Here is a 17,775-nt window from a genome sequence, read left to right as displayed (position 1 = left end):
TCAGGCCATCTCATGTATTGATGGGCCTTTTAGTTTGTTGTGCCTTTGGGGTCTTGTTGAGAAAGTTTTTATCTGTGCCTATATGTTGCAGTGTTGGACCTATGCCCTCTTCAAGGAGTCTCAAGGTTTCTGGTCTAATTTCCAAGTCTTTGATCCATCTTGAATTGACTCTTGTGCAAGATGAGAAAGTGGAATTTATTTTTATTTTTCTGCATATGGTTAACCAGTTTTGCCAACACCATTTGTTGAAGAGGCTATCTTTTTTCCAGTGTATGTTTTTGGCCCATTAGTCAAAAATCAATTGGCTGTGAGTGTGTGGATTTGTTTCTGAGTCTTCTATTCTTCATTTTATAGTTTTCTAACTGTGAACAAGTTTATAGTATAGATTGGTGAGTATCACATAAAATCTTCAAGAGTTTGGAAATATAAGGTTTTAGTTTCTAAAGTATGATCTTTTAAAGAAGAGTTTCTCTCTTTTAATGTAATATCAGCATTTTTCCTCAAGCTTTTGCTTAGAAAAAATAGATTTTCAACTCAATAAAAACTGAGTATCTTTTTGGATGTATTTAATGTCTCATGATAACATATTTATAGAAGTATTCTTATCATAGTGTGATCAAATTATCAGTTTAAATCTTCATTGTATAAGTACTTTGTGCTATGAGTGAATATAAAAATAAAAACATATAGTGATCAAACTTAGATAGCTCAGTTACATAAAGAAGACCAAAAGTTATATTTCACATGAGAAATCTTTTTTCTTCTGCTGGTATATGATTGTTTCATTTTTTTTATCCTTTATTGTCAATCAGTTAGTTAGTCATAATTCAATTAATTAATGCTTAATTAATGCTCAAAGTAAAGCACCTGAAAATAAGAGAAATGGGAGGTGAAAATGTCCCAAATCTTTTAAAAGCCAAAGAACATTAATTATTGTATGTGAAAGGTGTTTTAAAACTCATTTTGTGCTGGGCGTGGAGGTGCACACTTGTAATCCCTGCTCTTGGGAAGAGGAGACAGGAGGATCACGCAGGTTCAAAGCCAGCTGCGCTGGCTTAAGAGACCCTGTTTCCAAATAAAAAATATAAAAATAGGCCTGGGAGTGTAGCTCAGAGGTAGAAGGGCTTCCAGGAAACCCCAGTACCACCAAAAAGAAAAAAAGAACTAATTTTGTTGGCAAATATATCCAATGAAAAGGATTATCAGGAACCCCAGTACCACAAAAAACTATTTATATAATAAATTTGTTATCAATATTTGATGTTGTATGCATATATAAATATATCAACTTGAATTTCACTATGATTGTTATCACTTCAATGCACTAATAAAAAAAGGAAAAAAAGTCTTACTGGGCTAGCAGTCAAGTGAATATCTCTACATTGCCATTGGAAGCAAATTATAGAAATGTAACTACTGATATGAGATGATGGTTGTACAGAGAAATATCTTGCTTTGTAGTGAAAATAATGTAGAACAAAGGCAATGTGTCAGGGATACCGACAATTAATATCTCAACAATAACATAATGGGCGTATTATTAAAAATTATGTTTCATATTTTCTTCCATAATGAAGAAAATTTTACAAATAAGTATCGGCCTAGTAACCATCTTATATGCTCCAATGGTTCCTGCTAGGCAAAAGAACAACAACAAAAAACCTCTTTTTCCACTAAGTACCTCATAGTAGGAGTAGAAAAAGTTTGTTGGCTTTTTTCTGATGGTTATTTTGTTTCTAGAACATTAGTATCAGAAACTCTTTCTAGATATCTCACCAAAATCCTTCCTGCATATCTTTGTGTTAATATATTTCTTCTAAATAAACAGGATCAAGCCACGAATTTTGATGTTACAAACTCCACATTTTCAGCCACTCAAAACAAACCCCTTTTTAATTTTATTTCATATATTGTTTGAGAGCAATTTTTCTCATTGCTCTAGATTTCAACTGTCTTTTCTTTCTGAGTGTATGGATCCATATCATCCTATTGTTTAAGGCGGGTATGCAAATTAGCAAAGACCACAGAAAGGCTTCCAGGCTGAGAATAATTTATCTAGGTTATAGGAAAGAAAAAGCTGGATGGGCATTTTTTCCCAGCCTGGTGGTTCCTCTCACTTGCTGTTTTCAAGTTATTGATGTCTGGCGCCAGCCACACAAACTACAGTCTCCACGGAGAGAACAAGTATATATTTTGGATCCTTCAAAAAATCACATAACAAGTATATGTGTTTATGAACCTACAAAACTTCACTTTTAAGGAGACTTTTGAGCATGAGACTAAGTTGTAGATTCCCTGAGTCCCAAACAGACAAGGAGAGCTGTCCATTTTCATTAACTCCAAATAAAAGCTTGAATTTAGCCTCCAGCCCTTTGCCTAATCTTCAGTGCAACTCACCAGCTTGGTGCTGTGTGAAATAGCATGGAATGAAGGCAGCTTGCATTTTAGTATGTAATTGTTTTCAGCAACTGTGCTGTGGGTTTTCTTCCTCTTCTACAAAGATGAAAGATGGATAATCAATGGGCATTGGATGAGGAGGAGAGAACAGAGTAGAACAAAAGTGTTCAGGGTGGATGTGAACCTGTAGGAGAAAGCCCATGAGAGTATCTTGCTGGTGTGTTATGTGGGAGCTTGAAGGCATTGATTCTGATGGCCTGCAGTGTGGATTTGTAGGCAGGGCAGCATTTAAGTGCTCAGTAAAAGCAGCTGATGACTTTATCAGGCTGCATCTTTGCTTCAGGGCCTGAGGATATTTTCAGAACTCTATGTGCATCCTATATATTGTAAAGGAACACACAAAACTAAATTCTCTTAAGTACAAGATGTACATTCACAAACATATCAAAGTCAATCAGCAAGCCGAACATGAGAAGGAAGGAGGGGAGAGAGAATAGGTGGGGGTATTGGGGAAGCATTAAATGAGTGATGTGTGCATGTGTGCCTCTACCATCTTGTATCTCATTAAGATGTACGATTACAACCGCCAATAAAAAACAAGAAATAAAAAATAAAACTGGCTTATTAAATAGAATAATTCACAGATGGAGATCTGAATTAATTAATTAATTAATTATTTGCAGTACTGGGGATGGAACCCAGGGGGATTCTACCTCTGAGCGACACCCTCAGCCCTATTTTTTATTCTTTATTTTGAAACAGGGTCTCACTGAGTTGCAGAGAGCCTCACTATGTAGTTGAAGCCGTCTGTGAAACTTGATCTCCTGTCTCAGCCTCCCAAATGCTGGGATTACAAGTGTGCGCCACCAGACCTGGCTCTGGAGATCTGAATTTTAAAGTATTAATTCTTCATATACAACAAGGGTGACTGAAATTGATCACAGGCTTAATATATTCCCATGTTATATCGTGAATGCAGGATAACAAAATATTTAGTTGGATCAAAAAATATTTTTCTGATTCATTGAGGGGAAGGGGTGCTTCTCTTTAAAGAGCCAGACATCCCAAGTAGCCTGAATATACCAAATGTTATGAGGTTATTTTTCATTTACTCATTCAACATTTGTGATGTTTCAGCATTCCACCCATCATTCTAGGATAGAGACAAAGAGACAAAATGTCTCTTATCCTCAGGGAGCTCATAGCAGAATAGGGACACAAATTAAGTGGTGAGATAATAGCAGAAGGCATAAGCCCCATCCAGCTGCATAGGGAGAGTTCTCTGAATCCTCCTGGACACTTGGAAGGAGATTTCAAAGGTAGTGACAAGAGGGATAGGTAGCCTGTGTCGATATGCAAACACGGAAGTGAGGGATGGAAACAGAAGAGGCAGTCCTCCAGTCAGTCATTTGGTATCAAAGCAGTCCAGCATCTGAGAATTTCTGAGGAAATATAAAAAAGGGTTCAGAATAGTACATGGCAGCAACTTTTCAAATTTGAGTAGATTAATGAAACTATTAGATGTCCTATTACTAAAGAGCTGGCACTAACTCACTTGGAGAGAACATGGGTTTGGAATTGCTTTCATGAAAATTTCTTTTTCACAATAATGTTACCATGTGTCTAGGCCATCAGAGGTACACCTCACAGAATAAAAAGAATGTGTGCGTCTGGCATGGTGGCACAGGCTTGTAATCCCAGCATTTGGGAGGCAGAGACCAGAGGGTCGTGGTTTGTGGACAGCCTCAGCTACTTAGGGAGGCCCTTCACAATTCAGTGAGACCCTGTTTCAAAAATAAAAATAGGGATGGGGGTGTAGCTGGGAGGTACAAAGCCCCCGGATTCCATCCCCAGTACCACACACACACACACAAAAAAAGTATGACACCTATTTAATGTTCTACCTTCCCAAGCCTGACTTTGCCACTTAGCTAGGTGTTTTACTTAGAGTTCCCAATTAAAATAATGTGTTAAGCTGGGCATGGTGGCTCACACTTGTAATCCCAGGATTTGGGAGACTGAACTGGGAGGATTGTTGTTTGCGGACATCCTCAACTACCTAGGCCCTTTACAACTCAGTGAGACCTTGCTTCAAAATAAAGACTAAAAAATAGGGCTGGGCGTGTAGCTCAAAGGTAGAGTGCACTGGGCTCTATCCCCAGTACTGCAAAAAATTAAAAATTAAAAAATAAAAGTGTATTAAACTATACATTTAAATAGGTATCAAGCCAGACCTGGTAGTACAGGCCTATAATCCTGGTACTGGGAGGCTGAGATTGTAAGATTACAGGTTGGAGAACAGCCTCAGCAAGTAGTGATACTCATGAACCAAGCCGAGACTCTGTTTCAAAATAAAAATAGAATAGGGCTGGGGATGTACCTCAGAGGTAGAACAGCCCTGAGTTCATCTCCAGTGTTACAAAATAAATAATTAAATATATACATAGGTAAATATATATACATATATAAAATATATGATATATAAAGTACATAAAATTATATGCATATATAGAATATATACAATTGTGTATTTGAAACACTATAAACATCTAAGATTCTTTTCACTTAGGATTTCTACAGTAATCTCGGTTCATCCTATTTCATATCTTCTCCGATGTGCCATGTATTTCAGATGGGCAGCAGTTATAAATATGATTGAATGCTGCAGAAAGTGACCGTGGTTGGGTCTGTGAGAATAAAAATCTCCACAGAGAATTTTTATCACACTGCAAAACAATGATCCTTGTTACCACATTAAGAGCCTTACACAGGTCCAGCAATGCAGAGACAAAGAGAAAAATAGTATCTGCATGATCCTGCGGGAGGCAAGGAAGACTTGGCGAACAGAGGAGATGGAGTCTGTGATAAAATTTTATGTGCTTTGAGAAATAAATCAAGTTAGAGCTTGACTCTTGAAGAACAAGCAGTTTAAAAATGATTAGATGATCAAGAAACTTTCTGTATATTACTTTCTACTCACTTTCATTTATTTTGGAATAAAATTGTGTGTGTGTGTGTGTGTGTGTGTGTGTGTGTGTGTGTGTGTGTGTGTGTGTGTGATATACTGGGATTGAACCCAGTAGCATTTTACTTCTCGGTACACCCTAGCTCTTCTTTTCTCTCTCTCTCTCTCTCTCTCTCTCTCTCTCTCTCTCTCAACAAGGTTTCACTAGGTTGCAGAGAATCTTAACTAAATTGCCAAGGCTGACCTCAAACCTGTGATCCTCCTGTCTCAGCCTCCCACGTACTGGGATTACATGATTAAATGCCTTATACATTAAGTAAACACATTTTTTCAGACCTTCTAGAGAAAAACACATATTATTAAATTGTTTTTAAAGTCTGTTCTTTGTCTTTAACTGCCATACTTATGCAGTAGGGTATTTTCATCATGTGGAAGCCGATGGCCACACACCATCTTCTAAACAATTTGTGGACAGGCTGCATGGAGCTATTTTGGAGTTTAGAATGTTATTCTTTTGTGGCAAGATGTCATTTGAAACTTTCCATGGGGCTTATGGGACTATGACTAGAAAGATGAATATCCCAGTATGTCAAACTTATCTGATTTATTTATCTGATTATGAATAGCTTATAATTTTTCTCTCATCTCAAATACCAATGAGCACAATGTAAATATATTTTTCTAATATGTGTTTATGAATATAAAAGAATAATTATACCTAATATATGTTTCATGCTGGGATCAACTAATTTGAGTTCAAGCTGTGCATAGTTCTGCAGCAATAAATAAATAAATAAATAAATAAATAAATAAATAAATAAATAAATAAACAAGTACTATTATACTGTTAGTGAGTTTGTTATACAATTAAATATAAAGATACCCAGCTGAGCATGGTGATGCATGCTTATAATCCCAGTGCTTGGGAGGCTGAGATAGGAGGATTGCAGATTGGAGACCAGCATGCAGTAACTTACTGATATCCTTTTTTAAAACAAAATTAAAATAGGGCTGGGGGTATACCTCGGAGGGAGAAAAACCTGGGTTTAATCGATTACCAAATAAACACACAAAAATATATAGTGTTCTATTTATCCCTATACTAGTAATTAGCTTCATGAGTCCTTGTGCTGTTACTTATTTTCTCAATGAATGAGATATTTTAAGTATTTAATGAAGAGCTGTGCATGGTGGCACACACTGGTAACCACAGTCAGTATCTGAGAGGCTGAGACAGGAGGATCACAGATTTTCTTCCAGCCTACGTGGTTTAGTGAGACCTTGTTTCTCAATAAAAAACAAATAAAATAGGGCCAGGGTATAGTGTAGAGGGGGAACACCCCTGGGTTCATTTATTAGCATCAAAAAAATATTTAATGAATATTGTACCAGCTACCCAACAAGTACTAGTGGGCATGGAGGAGGTAAAAATAGTGGTTGTACAGCTGTCTTTATTTAAAAATGACATGATCACCTATACAGGAAATTCTACAGAATTTATAAAAGATAGTCTCTTAGAAATAATAAATGAGTTTAGCTAGGCATGGTGGTGCGCGCTTATAATCCCCAGCATCTGGGAGGCTGAGGCAGGAAGATCGTGGTTCGAAGACAGCTTCAGTTACTACTTACTGAGGTCCTTTGTAACTCAGTGAGACCCTGTTTCAAAATAAAGAATAAAAAATAAGACTGGAGGTGTAGCTCCTGTGATCTATCCCCAGAACTTAAAAAAAAGAAATAATAAATGAGTTTAATAAGATCACAGGATGTGAGATGAACAAAAAACAATTAATTGTATTTTATATACTAACAACCAACTATTGAAATTAAAGTAACAATGTCATTTATAATAACCTCCAAATATTAAGTGTTCGGGAATACATTTGACAAAAGATGTTCAAGATCCATGTGCTGAAACTATAAAGCATTTCTAAAAGAAATAAGAAGGTGCTGGCTGCAGTGGCACACACCTGTAATTCCATTTACTTGGGACCACTAAAGGAAGAGGGTAACAAGTCTGGGGCCAGTTTATGCACCTCAGTGAGACCCTGATGAAGGATAATGAAGAGGGCTAAGTATATAGGTCAGTGGTACTCATGAATACTGATTCTGCATATGGAAACATAAAGAATCTGGAATAGCCCAAAAAACTCTGAGGAAAAAGAACAAAGTTGGAATACTTATGCTTTCTCACTTCAAAGATTATTATAAAGCTACATTAATCAAGACGGTGTGGTATTGGCATACAGGCAGACAAGCTGATCAGTGAAACCAAATAGAAATATATCTATTTGGCCTGGAATATAGTTCAGTGGCAAAGTGCTTGAGTTGCATGCACAACCACCTATGTTTGATCCCCAGTACCAAAAAAGAAAGACAATAAAAAAAGAAAAAGAAAAAAGAAAAAAAGAAACCTAGTGCATTCCTATAATTCCTGTACTTGGGAGACTGAGACAGGAAGATTGCAGGTTCAAGGCCAGCCTCAGAAACTTATCAAGGCATTCTGGAACTTAATGAGATGTTGTTTCAAAAGAAAAAATAAAATGAGACTGGAGGGATAGTTCAGATATAAAATATCTCTGAGTTCAGTCCTCTACCAAAAAGAAAGAAGGAAGGAGAAATAGATATATTCACATATAATAATTTTTTTCTTGAGGGGGCGAAAATCAATTTATTTTTTTACTAAGAAGCGAATACAGTTCAGTGGAGAAAGTTTAGTTATTTCAGTAAGTGGGCTGGAGAGTGATCATCTACATACAAAAACTGAAGTTATATTCATATTTTGTACTATATACAAGAGTAAAAAATAGAACACCTATTTAAAATTAAAATGGAAAAGAAAGTCTTTATGATTTTACATTAGGCAAAAAACCCATTACATATAAAAGAAAGCTTTATTGGTTGTATGTCATCAAAATTAAACTTTCTACTCTTCAAAAATACTATTAAGAGAGTGAAAATATTAGTAACAGACTAAAGTAAAATATTTGCAAACAAATATCCAAATAAGTTTATCCAGAATATATAAAGAACTCTCAAAAATGCAAATAAACAAATCAGTCTTAAAAACTTGGTAAAACATTTGAACAATTATCCAAGGAATATATTAATATGGAATTGAAAGTGTGGACCCAGAAGGACAAAAATCCTAAATATGTCTGACCTTGTGACTTTAGATTCCCCCTTTTTTTCCTCTCAACCCTGAGATTGATTTAACACTAGTTTTGAGATACAGACTTTGTTCAGTGATCCCTCCCTCTTATATATAAGTACTAATGTCAATTCAACTAACCGAAAAAGTGGGTGTTTTCTAAATATTAACTAGGATACTTGAGTCAACAAAGCCAGACTTACATTTACATTTTCTTCAGGATTTTGAAGTAAAAATCCAGGTCTAAAGTAGCTACAGAAAGGGAAATAGTACATGTGGTTATTTTTCTTCTTTAGCTATATCTTCACATTTTTCAGAATCATTTAAGTAAAAGCTAGATTGTGTAAAGAATAGAGCCAGGTGAGGTGGGTATCTGAGCCATGACGTATAAATACTGTAAGATGTCATTTTTATTAATTAGTGAAGATTCAAGCTATATAGATTCCTACTCTAAAATCCTCACATCTGACTTTCCAGAATGCTCATTTTCCTATAAAAATCAGTCTCCACTTGGTTTATTCACTTATGTCAACTATATATACCCCTCCCCCATACATACATTTTTGCTTGTTAGCGTATCTCTTGCTATTTTCATAGTATTCATTTTCTATCTGTGAAATTATTTTTGTTGTCCTTTTTTTAACTTGGGACCACCCAGTTGTAAAGTTGTAAAAAATGTTCTTATTTGACAGTTGTACCACAAATAGACATCATATTGAGAAGAGTGAATTGATAGCATGTATTTGTTTTAAAAATTAAATTATTCCTTCATAAGTGTTTCAAATTTTTAGGAGTTAGTCCTTGACCGCTAGGTTTGACACCATTTTCATTTGGGTGACCCATTTCACCAGCAGGCCTGTTACTATTCATGACCAACTGTGTCAGTGCTTATAATGGAATAAATTGCTTCTCTACACAAAAAGATGGAAATAAGCAGCATTATTTATCAATATCATCAGGAAGATACAAATTAAAATGAGAATGAAGTACCATAACATACCCATTAGAATGCCTAAAACTAAGGCCATTAGCCCTCCTCAGTCTGTCTCAAGTAAAGATGAGGAGAAAGTGAAACTCCAACACATTTACTGCAAGTGGAAACATAAAGTGGTACAAATATATACCTACTTAGGCTATAGCAATAGCCTAAGTTACTACCCAAGAATAATTAAAGTATACTTTCATACAAGTCTTGCATATCAATCCTCTCAGCAACTTTGTAATATATCTTAAAATTGAAAGCAACAGAAATGTCTATCAACAAGTAAGGGTTTAAAAAACTCCTACAATGAAATATTACTAAGAAATTAAAAGGAATGATCTATCGTTATACACACAGCAACATGGATCAATCTCAAAATAATTATTTCCAGTTTACAAAGCCAGAAAAAAGGATTGCATATTATATGAGTCAAGTTCTATAAAATTCTAGAAAATGCAAAGTAATATGCTATGAGGGAAAGCTCCTTTAAGGTTACCAGGAAACAGTAAGTGTTGAGAGGATACTTTAGAGATGGTGGATATATTTGATATCTTGATTATGGTGATAGTTTTTTGGACATCAAAACTTATCAGATTGTTTAATTTTAGATGCATACAGTCCATTGCATGCTAAATACCTAGGATTCTTATAAAAGTAATGAATAATACATGGTAGTTGTCATAGATTAAAGGTTCATGATACAATTTTAGCAATCCTTGCTCAACCTCTAAAGTGAATTTTGCTTGATAGAAAAGGTCATGTGGATTTACATTTGTAGTTGTAACCAAGTAGTTCATCATTATCTGTAAAAGCATAAATGGAGGTTAAGAAATATATCACTTGATATTGGTGGTGTTAAGATAGGTAATATGAAGACATGATTGCATTTTGTGATAACATTTCAGAGGCATTCTTTTGGTTTTCTCTGCAAGTTGTTGCATTATAGAGAAGTGATGTCTGAACACTTCAGATATGTGTTTTTATAGACTCACCTCTAGTTACTGATACATAAAGCCATGCTCCTGTTTTATTTTAATGAGAGATCATTCTAGTTTTTAGGAAACATGTCTCATTCTACATTTAAAAACATTAAAATTTCAACAAAATATTTTAATTTGTATTAGTGAATGATTTTCCTCTAAGGACTTCTCAAAATCATTTAAAAAGCACATTATTACATCTTCCAGTTTGATAAGTGGGAGAAAAGAGAACCACGTGATTTCCAGCGATCATAATGCAATCCATGACAGCAAATGTGTGCGTGTGTGCACATGTACACATGTGTAATAGATGGTTAGGAAAGATGACAAATAAAGCTGATCCAAGTCCTCTTATTTTGTTGCTTATGGAGTCCTGTTTTCTTTTCGGTAGCCTTACTTTGCTATTCCCTCAAAAGACCAGACACCTTCAAGGAAAGGTGTATCATTGTTGAACCACAAAGATGGTGCCAAAACAACACATGAATAGAGAAAGGAAAACTTCTAACATGATATCTCATCCCAGGCTTCTTGCCTCTTAGGCTTGTCCTCTGCTTTGGGGTATGGTTACTATTTTCAGAGTTTGTTGTAATAATGTAATTGGTTCACATTGTTTGAGCAGGTACTCAGCCTCTACTATGCTGCAAGTATTTTACTATTAGCATTTTGCCGAACATTTGCCATATATTTAGTGATCAGCATAACACTGAGAGATGGATGAGAAATCTAGATGTGTTTGAGTTGAGCGCCTGATCCAGGGTCCAACGGGTAGGAAACAATGGATTCTAGAGTGTGTGTGTGTGTGTGTGTGTGTGTGTGTGTGTGTGTGTGAGAGAGAGAGAGAGAGAGAGAGAGAGAGAGAGAGAGAGAGAGAGAGAGAGAGAGAGAGAGAGAGAGAGAGAGATTTGGGATTAAAGCCAGGGGCATTCTACCTCTGAGCTATACCCCTAATCCCATCTTATTTTTTGTTTTGAAGCAAGATCTCCTTAGGTTGCTGAAAGTCTCACTAAGTTGAGGAGTCTGTCTTTGAACCTTCAATTTTTCTCTCTCAGCTTCCCAAGTACTGGGATTAGAGGCATGCACCATCACACCCAACTCTGAATTCTAGATTTAAAACTGGAACATTCTAAGCAGACCGTCCATATTCTTCTACTATGGGACCATGGGCAAATTATTCATTTTGGTGATCTAATCTAGAAAAGTGAGTTATAGCATTTATATTATAGAAAAGACATGTCACAAGTGTCGTGGCACACGATAGATCCTCCATAAATATTATTTCCTTTTTCTTACATCTCTGAGTTTTAGATTCTTTGTCATTCCCAGTGCATGAGTCTAAAGGAGATGAAACCAAGTCCTTCTGGCTGTTGGCCGCCTGGGCATCTTCTCATTACAGACCTGTCTTCCCAGCAGGACATGAGTGGCTGGAGGACACAGACCCTCTCATTTACCTCTCCTCTTCCAATTTCCTGCACAGGGCTTGGTAGATGTCTACAAATTGAATAGACAGGTGTCATTCAAGAAGTGCCTCTTGATGGCTTAAGAGCATTTTTGGCAACCTGTGTGCCTCATCCAGCCCATACCTGCCTCTACACTACAGACTGCCTGATCTCATGACTTGAAGATCCCCCACTCTCCTGGGTGGCAGCACAACCCATGAGTGTTAGTGGTGTGTGGCTTCACCAAACTGCCCAGTGTCTGTGATAAGAATGTGTCCTGTACTCACAGATGCAGTCCTACCTGGCTCTGTCCCCAGCCATCAGAGCCTGCCTTCTCTGGATGTTAATGTCATACTGACATTGTACACTATCTCAACCCAGTTTATAAAACTGTCTGTTATTCAGTCAGTGAACACATATTGTTGTGTTTATATAATCATTGCTTTTTTGTTTCTCCTGTTTTTCTCCAGATTTCACTATCTGATATCTATTCTTCAAATTCCATTTTGGCATTTCTGTTCTGACTTGTCAGTATCCCCTATGACTCTACAATGTGTCTATTTTCTCATGGATTATCACTATGCAGGATTCTTTGGTGAACAGCATTGGAGTTGTTGATCCATTGTTGATCTGCATCAATCAGGTTTTCTCGCTTTGAATATTTTAGCTGTTCTGAGAATTAGGAAACTGAATATTTCACCCTAATTGTTTCTAGACAGATTTTTCTCTCCCCTCCCAATCACTACACTGGCAGTTTGCTTATGCAGGTTTCATATGCTATATTAAGTGCCCAATGTAGACAAAAGTCCAACAGAAATACAGAGGATAGAGGAAATAGGCACAACTGGAGAGCTGATTCTTGACTCCTTTCACAGCTGCCTGTCATGGTATAAGGATTTAGGTGCTTTCCATACCTACTGTGCACATCTGACTGTTAGAGATTCTATAGGCTAAGGCCCAGAGTTTCCCATCAGGATGGACATTGCTTATAATCCTGCCCCCATGGCAGTAAATATCTGTAGCAGAGTGACTTGGGTGAGGGCTGTAAAACATACAAAAGCACAGTGTTTTCTTTTTGGCTTTTCTGGGAGATATCTGATTTCCTGGCTTGCACTTGTTTCAACTATGAAATAGGAAAGGCATGAGGAAGCACATCAGGCACTTCTGTGACCTCATTCAAAGTGAGTGTCCATGAGCATCTCTTAAAGTGGGTCAGGGTTTACTTAGGGCCCTCTGCAGCATTTTTGAGGGGGATGAAACTCATTTAGAAAGTGTGTTGATATGACTTCTCTGATTGTTGTGGAATAACTGTGACATTCAATTTTCAGGGAAATAGAATGGAGGAGAATTACATCCTTGCAGGCAAAATATTTTCCATTCTAACAGGCAAAAGAACATTTGAAAGGTCTTTTTCACTTTTGAGAATGAATAGACATAGTAATTTATAATGATTTACCCTGGAGAAGCTTTTAGTTGCATAGGAAATCATTTCCGTATCATGTCAAATGGAGATACTGATTTGATAAGGTACCCATTTCTCAATGCTTTGACCCCTGGCCCACTGTCTTTTCATTTTTCCATTGTGACTATGTGTGTGTATGATGTTTGTTTTCAAATAAAATAATTATGAATAAAATTATACTTCACAAATAAAAGAAATATTTATTATAATAAAAATTGACATGACTCTTTTTAGTACTAGAGATTGAACTCAGGCAGGGTCTTTCTACCTCAGAGCTGTACTCCCAGCTCTTTTTTTTTTTTGCAGTACTAGGGATTGAACCAAGGGGCATATTACCTCAGAGCTATATCCCCAGCCCAATTTTATTCTTTATTTTGAAACAGGGTCTCACTAAGTTGCAGAGTGCCTCCCTAAGTAACTGAGGGCTGTTTGCAAACCTGGATCCTCTAGACTCAGCCTCCTGAGTACTAGAATTACAAGCATACATCACCACGCCTGAGCCCCCGGCAATTGTAATTTTTTTACTTTGAAATAGTATCTTGCTAAGTTACTGAAGCTGTCCTTGAACCCATGCTCCTGTCTCCACTTCCCAAGTACAGAGATGATAGTTATGCACCACCATACCAGGCTAACAATGACATTTTTATTTAGTCTCATCTTATAGATTTGGTTTTTGTTTTCCACATGCCAAGATAATGTGGCACAGCCCTCAGGAAGTTGTGACTGTTGATGCAATGTCTTCGATTGGCTTTATCAGTTACACTCTCACTGTTTCTCCCAGGGGTCATCACTGCTGCAGACATTCTTGATCGAGAGACCACAGCGTCCTATTGGCTGACGGTGTATGCCACAGACCGGGGTGTGGTTCCACTCTATTCCACGATTGAGGTCTACATCGAAGTTGAAGATGTGAATGACAATGCTCCACTGACCTCGGAACCTATATATTATCCTGCTGTCATGGAGAATTCTCCCAAGGATGTATCTGTCATTCAGATCCAGGCTGAGGATCCTGACTCCAGTTCCAATGAAAAGCTGACATACAGGATTACAAGTGGGAATCCTCAGAACTTTTTTTCCATCAATATCAAAACAGGTAAGAGAATGTTTGCATGACTTTTTAAAGTTGGTAGTCTGTTTTTTTAATTCATCATTCTAATCCTTGCTGCACCAGCCTGTTTATCTTACTGTCTACAGAAGAACATTTTCCTTTCTGTGGGTAGTTTCTGGAGAGGTGAGTTTTCTTCTTTTTCAGTGCATATTAATTTCACCTGACACTGAGGTGATCTACTAAGAATCAAAGGTTTGCAGAGAAACCCTTCAATTTTCTTGATTAGTAATAATAAAATAGACTTCAAGGGCATTCAGATTGCTGACTGACCCCTTCTCTTTCTTAACTAGCCCATTTTGCATCTTTGGGTGAACTGCTTTGTGAGGTCTGCTACCTGTAGGAATGTCTCCTTGATTGGCCTTAGTCTAGCTTTCTGTAAAGATTCTCCTTAAAACCTAAGCCTTTAGTCCCAGATATCTTGTGATTCCTATACTATCAGTGGAGCATCAATGTTCAAAAGAACTTACAATGTTCTACTCTGTACATAAAATATGCAAAACTTTAATTTTCTAATTTTTGCTCAAGAATGTTTCTAAAGATTATAACAAATATGTAATTTGGTGACTAAGGCCTAAGAAAGGGGCCCAGGTGTGGAGTTTGGTGGAATGCATTCTGAGAAAGAGACATAAACTGGAAGCATGCTTTGTGGAGTTACCTGGGCTTCACTGCTTTCTTGTGATCTGTCACTTTTATATCTGAGAAAAGGAGTAAAATGCTCAGTAAGAGTTGTAATGAATAGGTATAATTCATTGAAATTTAGAATAATGTAATTAGATTTACCCTTGGCCAGTGAATTGATAATGATAAAGTAATTAAGCTAGGTAAATATTTGATGCAGATAGACTCAGCTTTCCTGATGAACTGTTGGTAGAGTTGTATTTACTTCTCCTGCCTTTATTTGTAAAAGAAGAAAAACATAGAGCTGATCCTACATGTTTTATAAATGCCAGATTCCTGTTAATATAATTTGAAGAGAATACCAGATTTTTTCTAATTCTGGCTATACCATGATTTTGTTATGCAGACTCATGGTGTAGAATCAGGATTTGACTTGTGTTTTATTGTAAGACAAGGGTAGTCATCAGCTAGCAGTCTGATTGAGGCTCACTTTGAAGGATAGGACTTAAAGAACAGGAGGCTGACCTCAGAGACACACTAAGCAGGGTAAAGTCCTTATGCACCCAAGGAGCCAACCTCCAACTGGGCTAGGAAGCCCTTCATGGTTTACTTTTTCTTTGTATTAAAGAATTTCATGGCATGGGAGATACATAAGCAAATTTAAACACTTTATAAATGTAATAGGAAGGATAAGGGAAGAGAGAGACAGACAGAGACAGAGAGACACAGACAATGATTTTCAAAAGTCCCAGTAAAGAAATTGATGATACCAACATCTTCACACTCTGTTACCCAATGGAGTCTGAAGTACCTAGAGTTCAATTCTGTGTCTCCAATCCTGATCCTGTTGCCACTCATGTCATGAGTGGTGACTCAGCATTTTTCATGTTAAACACTGCAAAAGGAAAGTTTCAAGTGTCTTTTTCCATTTTTGACCTAAAATTAAAAATAACAACTGTTTTAGATAATAATTTTGATAAGATGTAAATAACTCAGACTGTACATTATGTGCAGAGAACAACATGTACACTGATATCACTAACCCTGCCTTTTATACAACCTTTAAAAATTTGCACATGACATTTTAGAAATCCCTGTGTTATAACAATTAGGCCTACATTGCCTAATTTTAGCCTTAATTATATTCGTAATTTCTGTCATTGTCATATTTTTAAAAGCATTTATGAAAGAGATGACATTTTTATCTAATTTGTCAAATTGTCTTAAATACATATACAGCATATTTTGTAGTTCTCAGATATAGAAAAGAAAATAATGAATTTTACTTATCCATTTACCCATTTACTAAGCATCTGTTGTGCCTATTAGTTTTATAATAAGATCTAATAAATAAAGGCTATAAGCTTAAGATATGGTCAAGGGCTTTCAGGGACACGAAGTAGAATACAATTAACAAAAGAATCAATGAATCTGATGTATAGAAAGCATGCAATGATTTATTGTAATAGGGACTCATTTATTTGGGTTTGGTGAATGATAGTTGCAGGGAGCTTCCTGGAGGCAGTAATATTTGGGGTTAAAATTTCTAAGTTCTAGATCCTGGCTCTGCACTTCCTAGCTGGTAAGAACCATAAACTACAGCAGGGAAAACTGACTAACCAAAATATCCTGGCTTCACCAGCTTTAGACCTTGGGCAAGATTTCAAACCTTTCTAACATTCAGTGTTCAGTGATGGAATATTGTCGCAAGGTGTTTAGGAGTGCATGTGTGAAGTGCTGACCCAAGTGCCTTGCACAGTGAAACCCCACTACCAGTATTGGCACCCTATCCTGTCTACCCTTATCATAACCTCATCATTTAGGTTCTTTAGACCTCAGTTTTTTTCTGGAAATTCTGAACAATCTTGTCTATAATACAGGGGTCATCATGAAAAGTTAATCTCATGATATTTGCAAGCTGTTCGTAAAATAAAAAGTTCTTTAGGACTCATATAATTTCTATGCCTATTTCTTTTTTTTTTAGGGTTATATTTTTGTATTAGGAACTAAAACACATTTTAAAAATATAAATATAAATAGGCCCACCTGCCATGAGTTGGCAGAGTATAGTTGTCACTCTGTCCTCTGGAAGATGCCACCCTATACTCATGAGAGGTCAGTGAAGAAGAATTAAGTGATTGGAGACTCACAGAACCACTCACAGACTCACAGAGTGGTTTTGTGAGTCTCAGTGAAATTCTCATCCAGGGCACTGTTCTATGCTGCCTATGCAGTTCCATGGACTCCCTAATAGGAGCTTTCATTTGGGATATTTCTTCCCATCCCTTTAAATTTATTTGCTTGAAATAATTGCATCAGTTTGTAATTTTTCAGTAACATAGTGGGAGGTATAGATAACTCATTTATTTAGGAAAGATCTCTGTGTTAGAGTGTTTCAGCTGAAATGTTGACTGCAGTAAACTGACCTTTTATTCTTTTCTTTGTGGTAAGGCTGAAATTTGTACAGTTTTGTTTTGGTTTTGGCAAAGCATCACATAATAAAGATTAATATGATTAATGCAAACTCAAGTTATGTCAATACTTATGGTCTACATCTTGTAGCAGTTAACAGATGTCCCTGCCTCAAAAATGTAGAGGAATTTTTCTATTGAACACTCTGTTCTCTACCCAAAGATTCATTTGTTTGTTTGTTTTTTTCTACCAGACTTAGCATGA

The 17,775-nt window shown here is 36.5% G+C and overlaps 1 protein-coding gene across 1 annotated transcript in view; it reads left to right on the top strand.

Moving 5' to 3' along the window:
- Positions 1–17,775, top strand: part of FAT3 (FAT atypical cadherin 3) — a gene marked incomplete at its 3' end in the record, with an annotated part of 543,245 nt that overhangs the window by 167,069 nt on the left and 358,401 nt on the right. The window contains exon 2 of the mRNA XM_080689108.1: positions 14,152–14,466. Coding sequence (XP_080545234.1) covers positions 14,152–14,466 — 315 coding nt within the window. The remainder of the gene's footprint in view (positions 1–14,151; positions 14,467–17,775) is intronic.

The sequence above is a fragment of the Muscardinus avellanarius genome (assembly GCF_963383645.1).
Source record: "Muscardinus avellanarius genome assembly, chromosome: 1".
NCBI lineage: Eukaryota > Metazoa > Chordata > Mammalia > Rodentia > Gliridae > Muscardinus > Muscardinus avellanarius.
The sequence above is the reverse complement of the archived record's forward strand: the minus strand, read 5'-3'. Positions and strand labels throughout refer to the sequence as shown.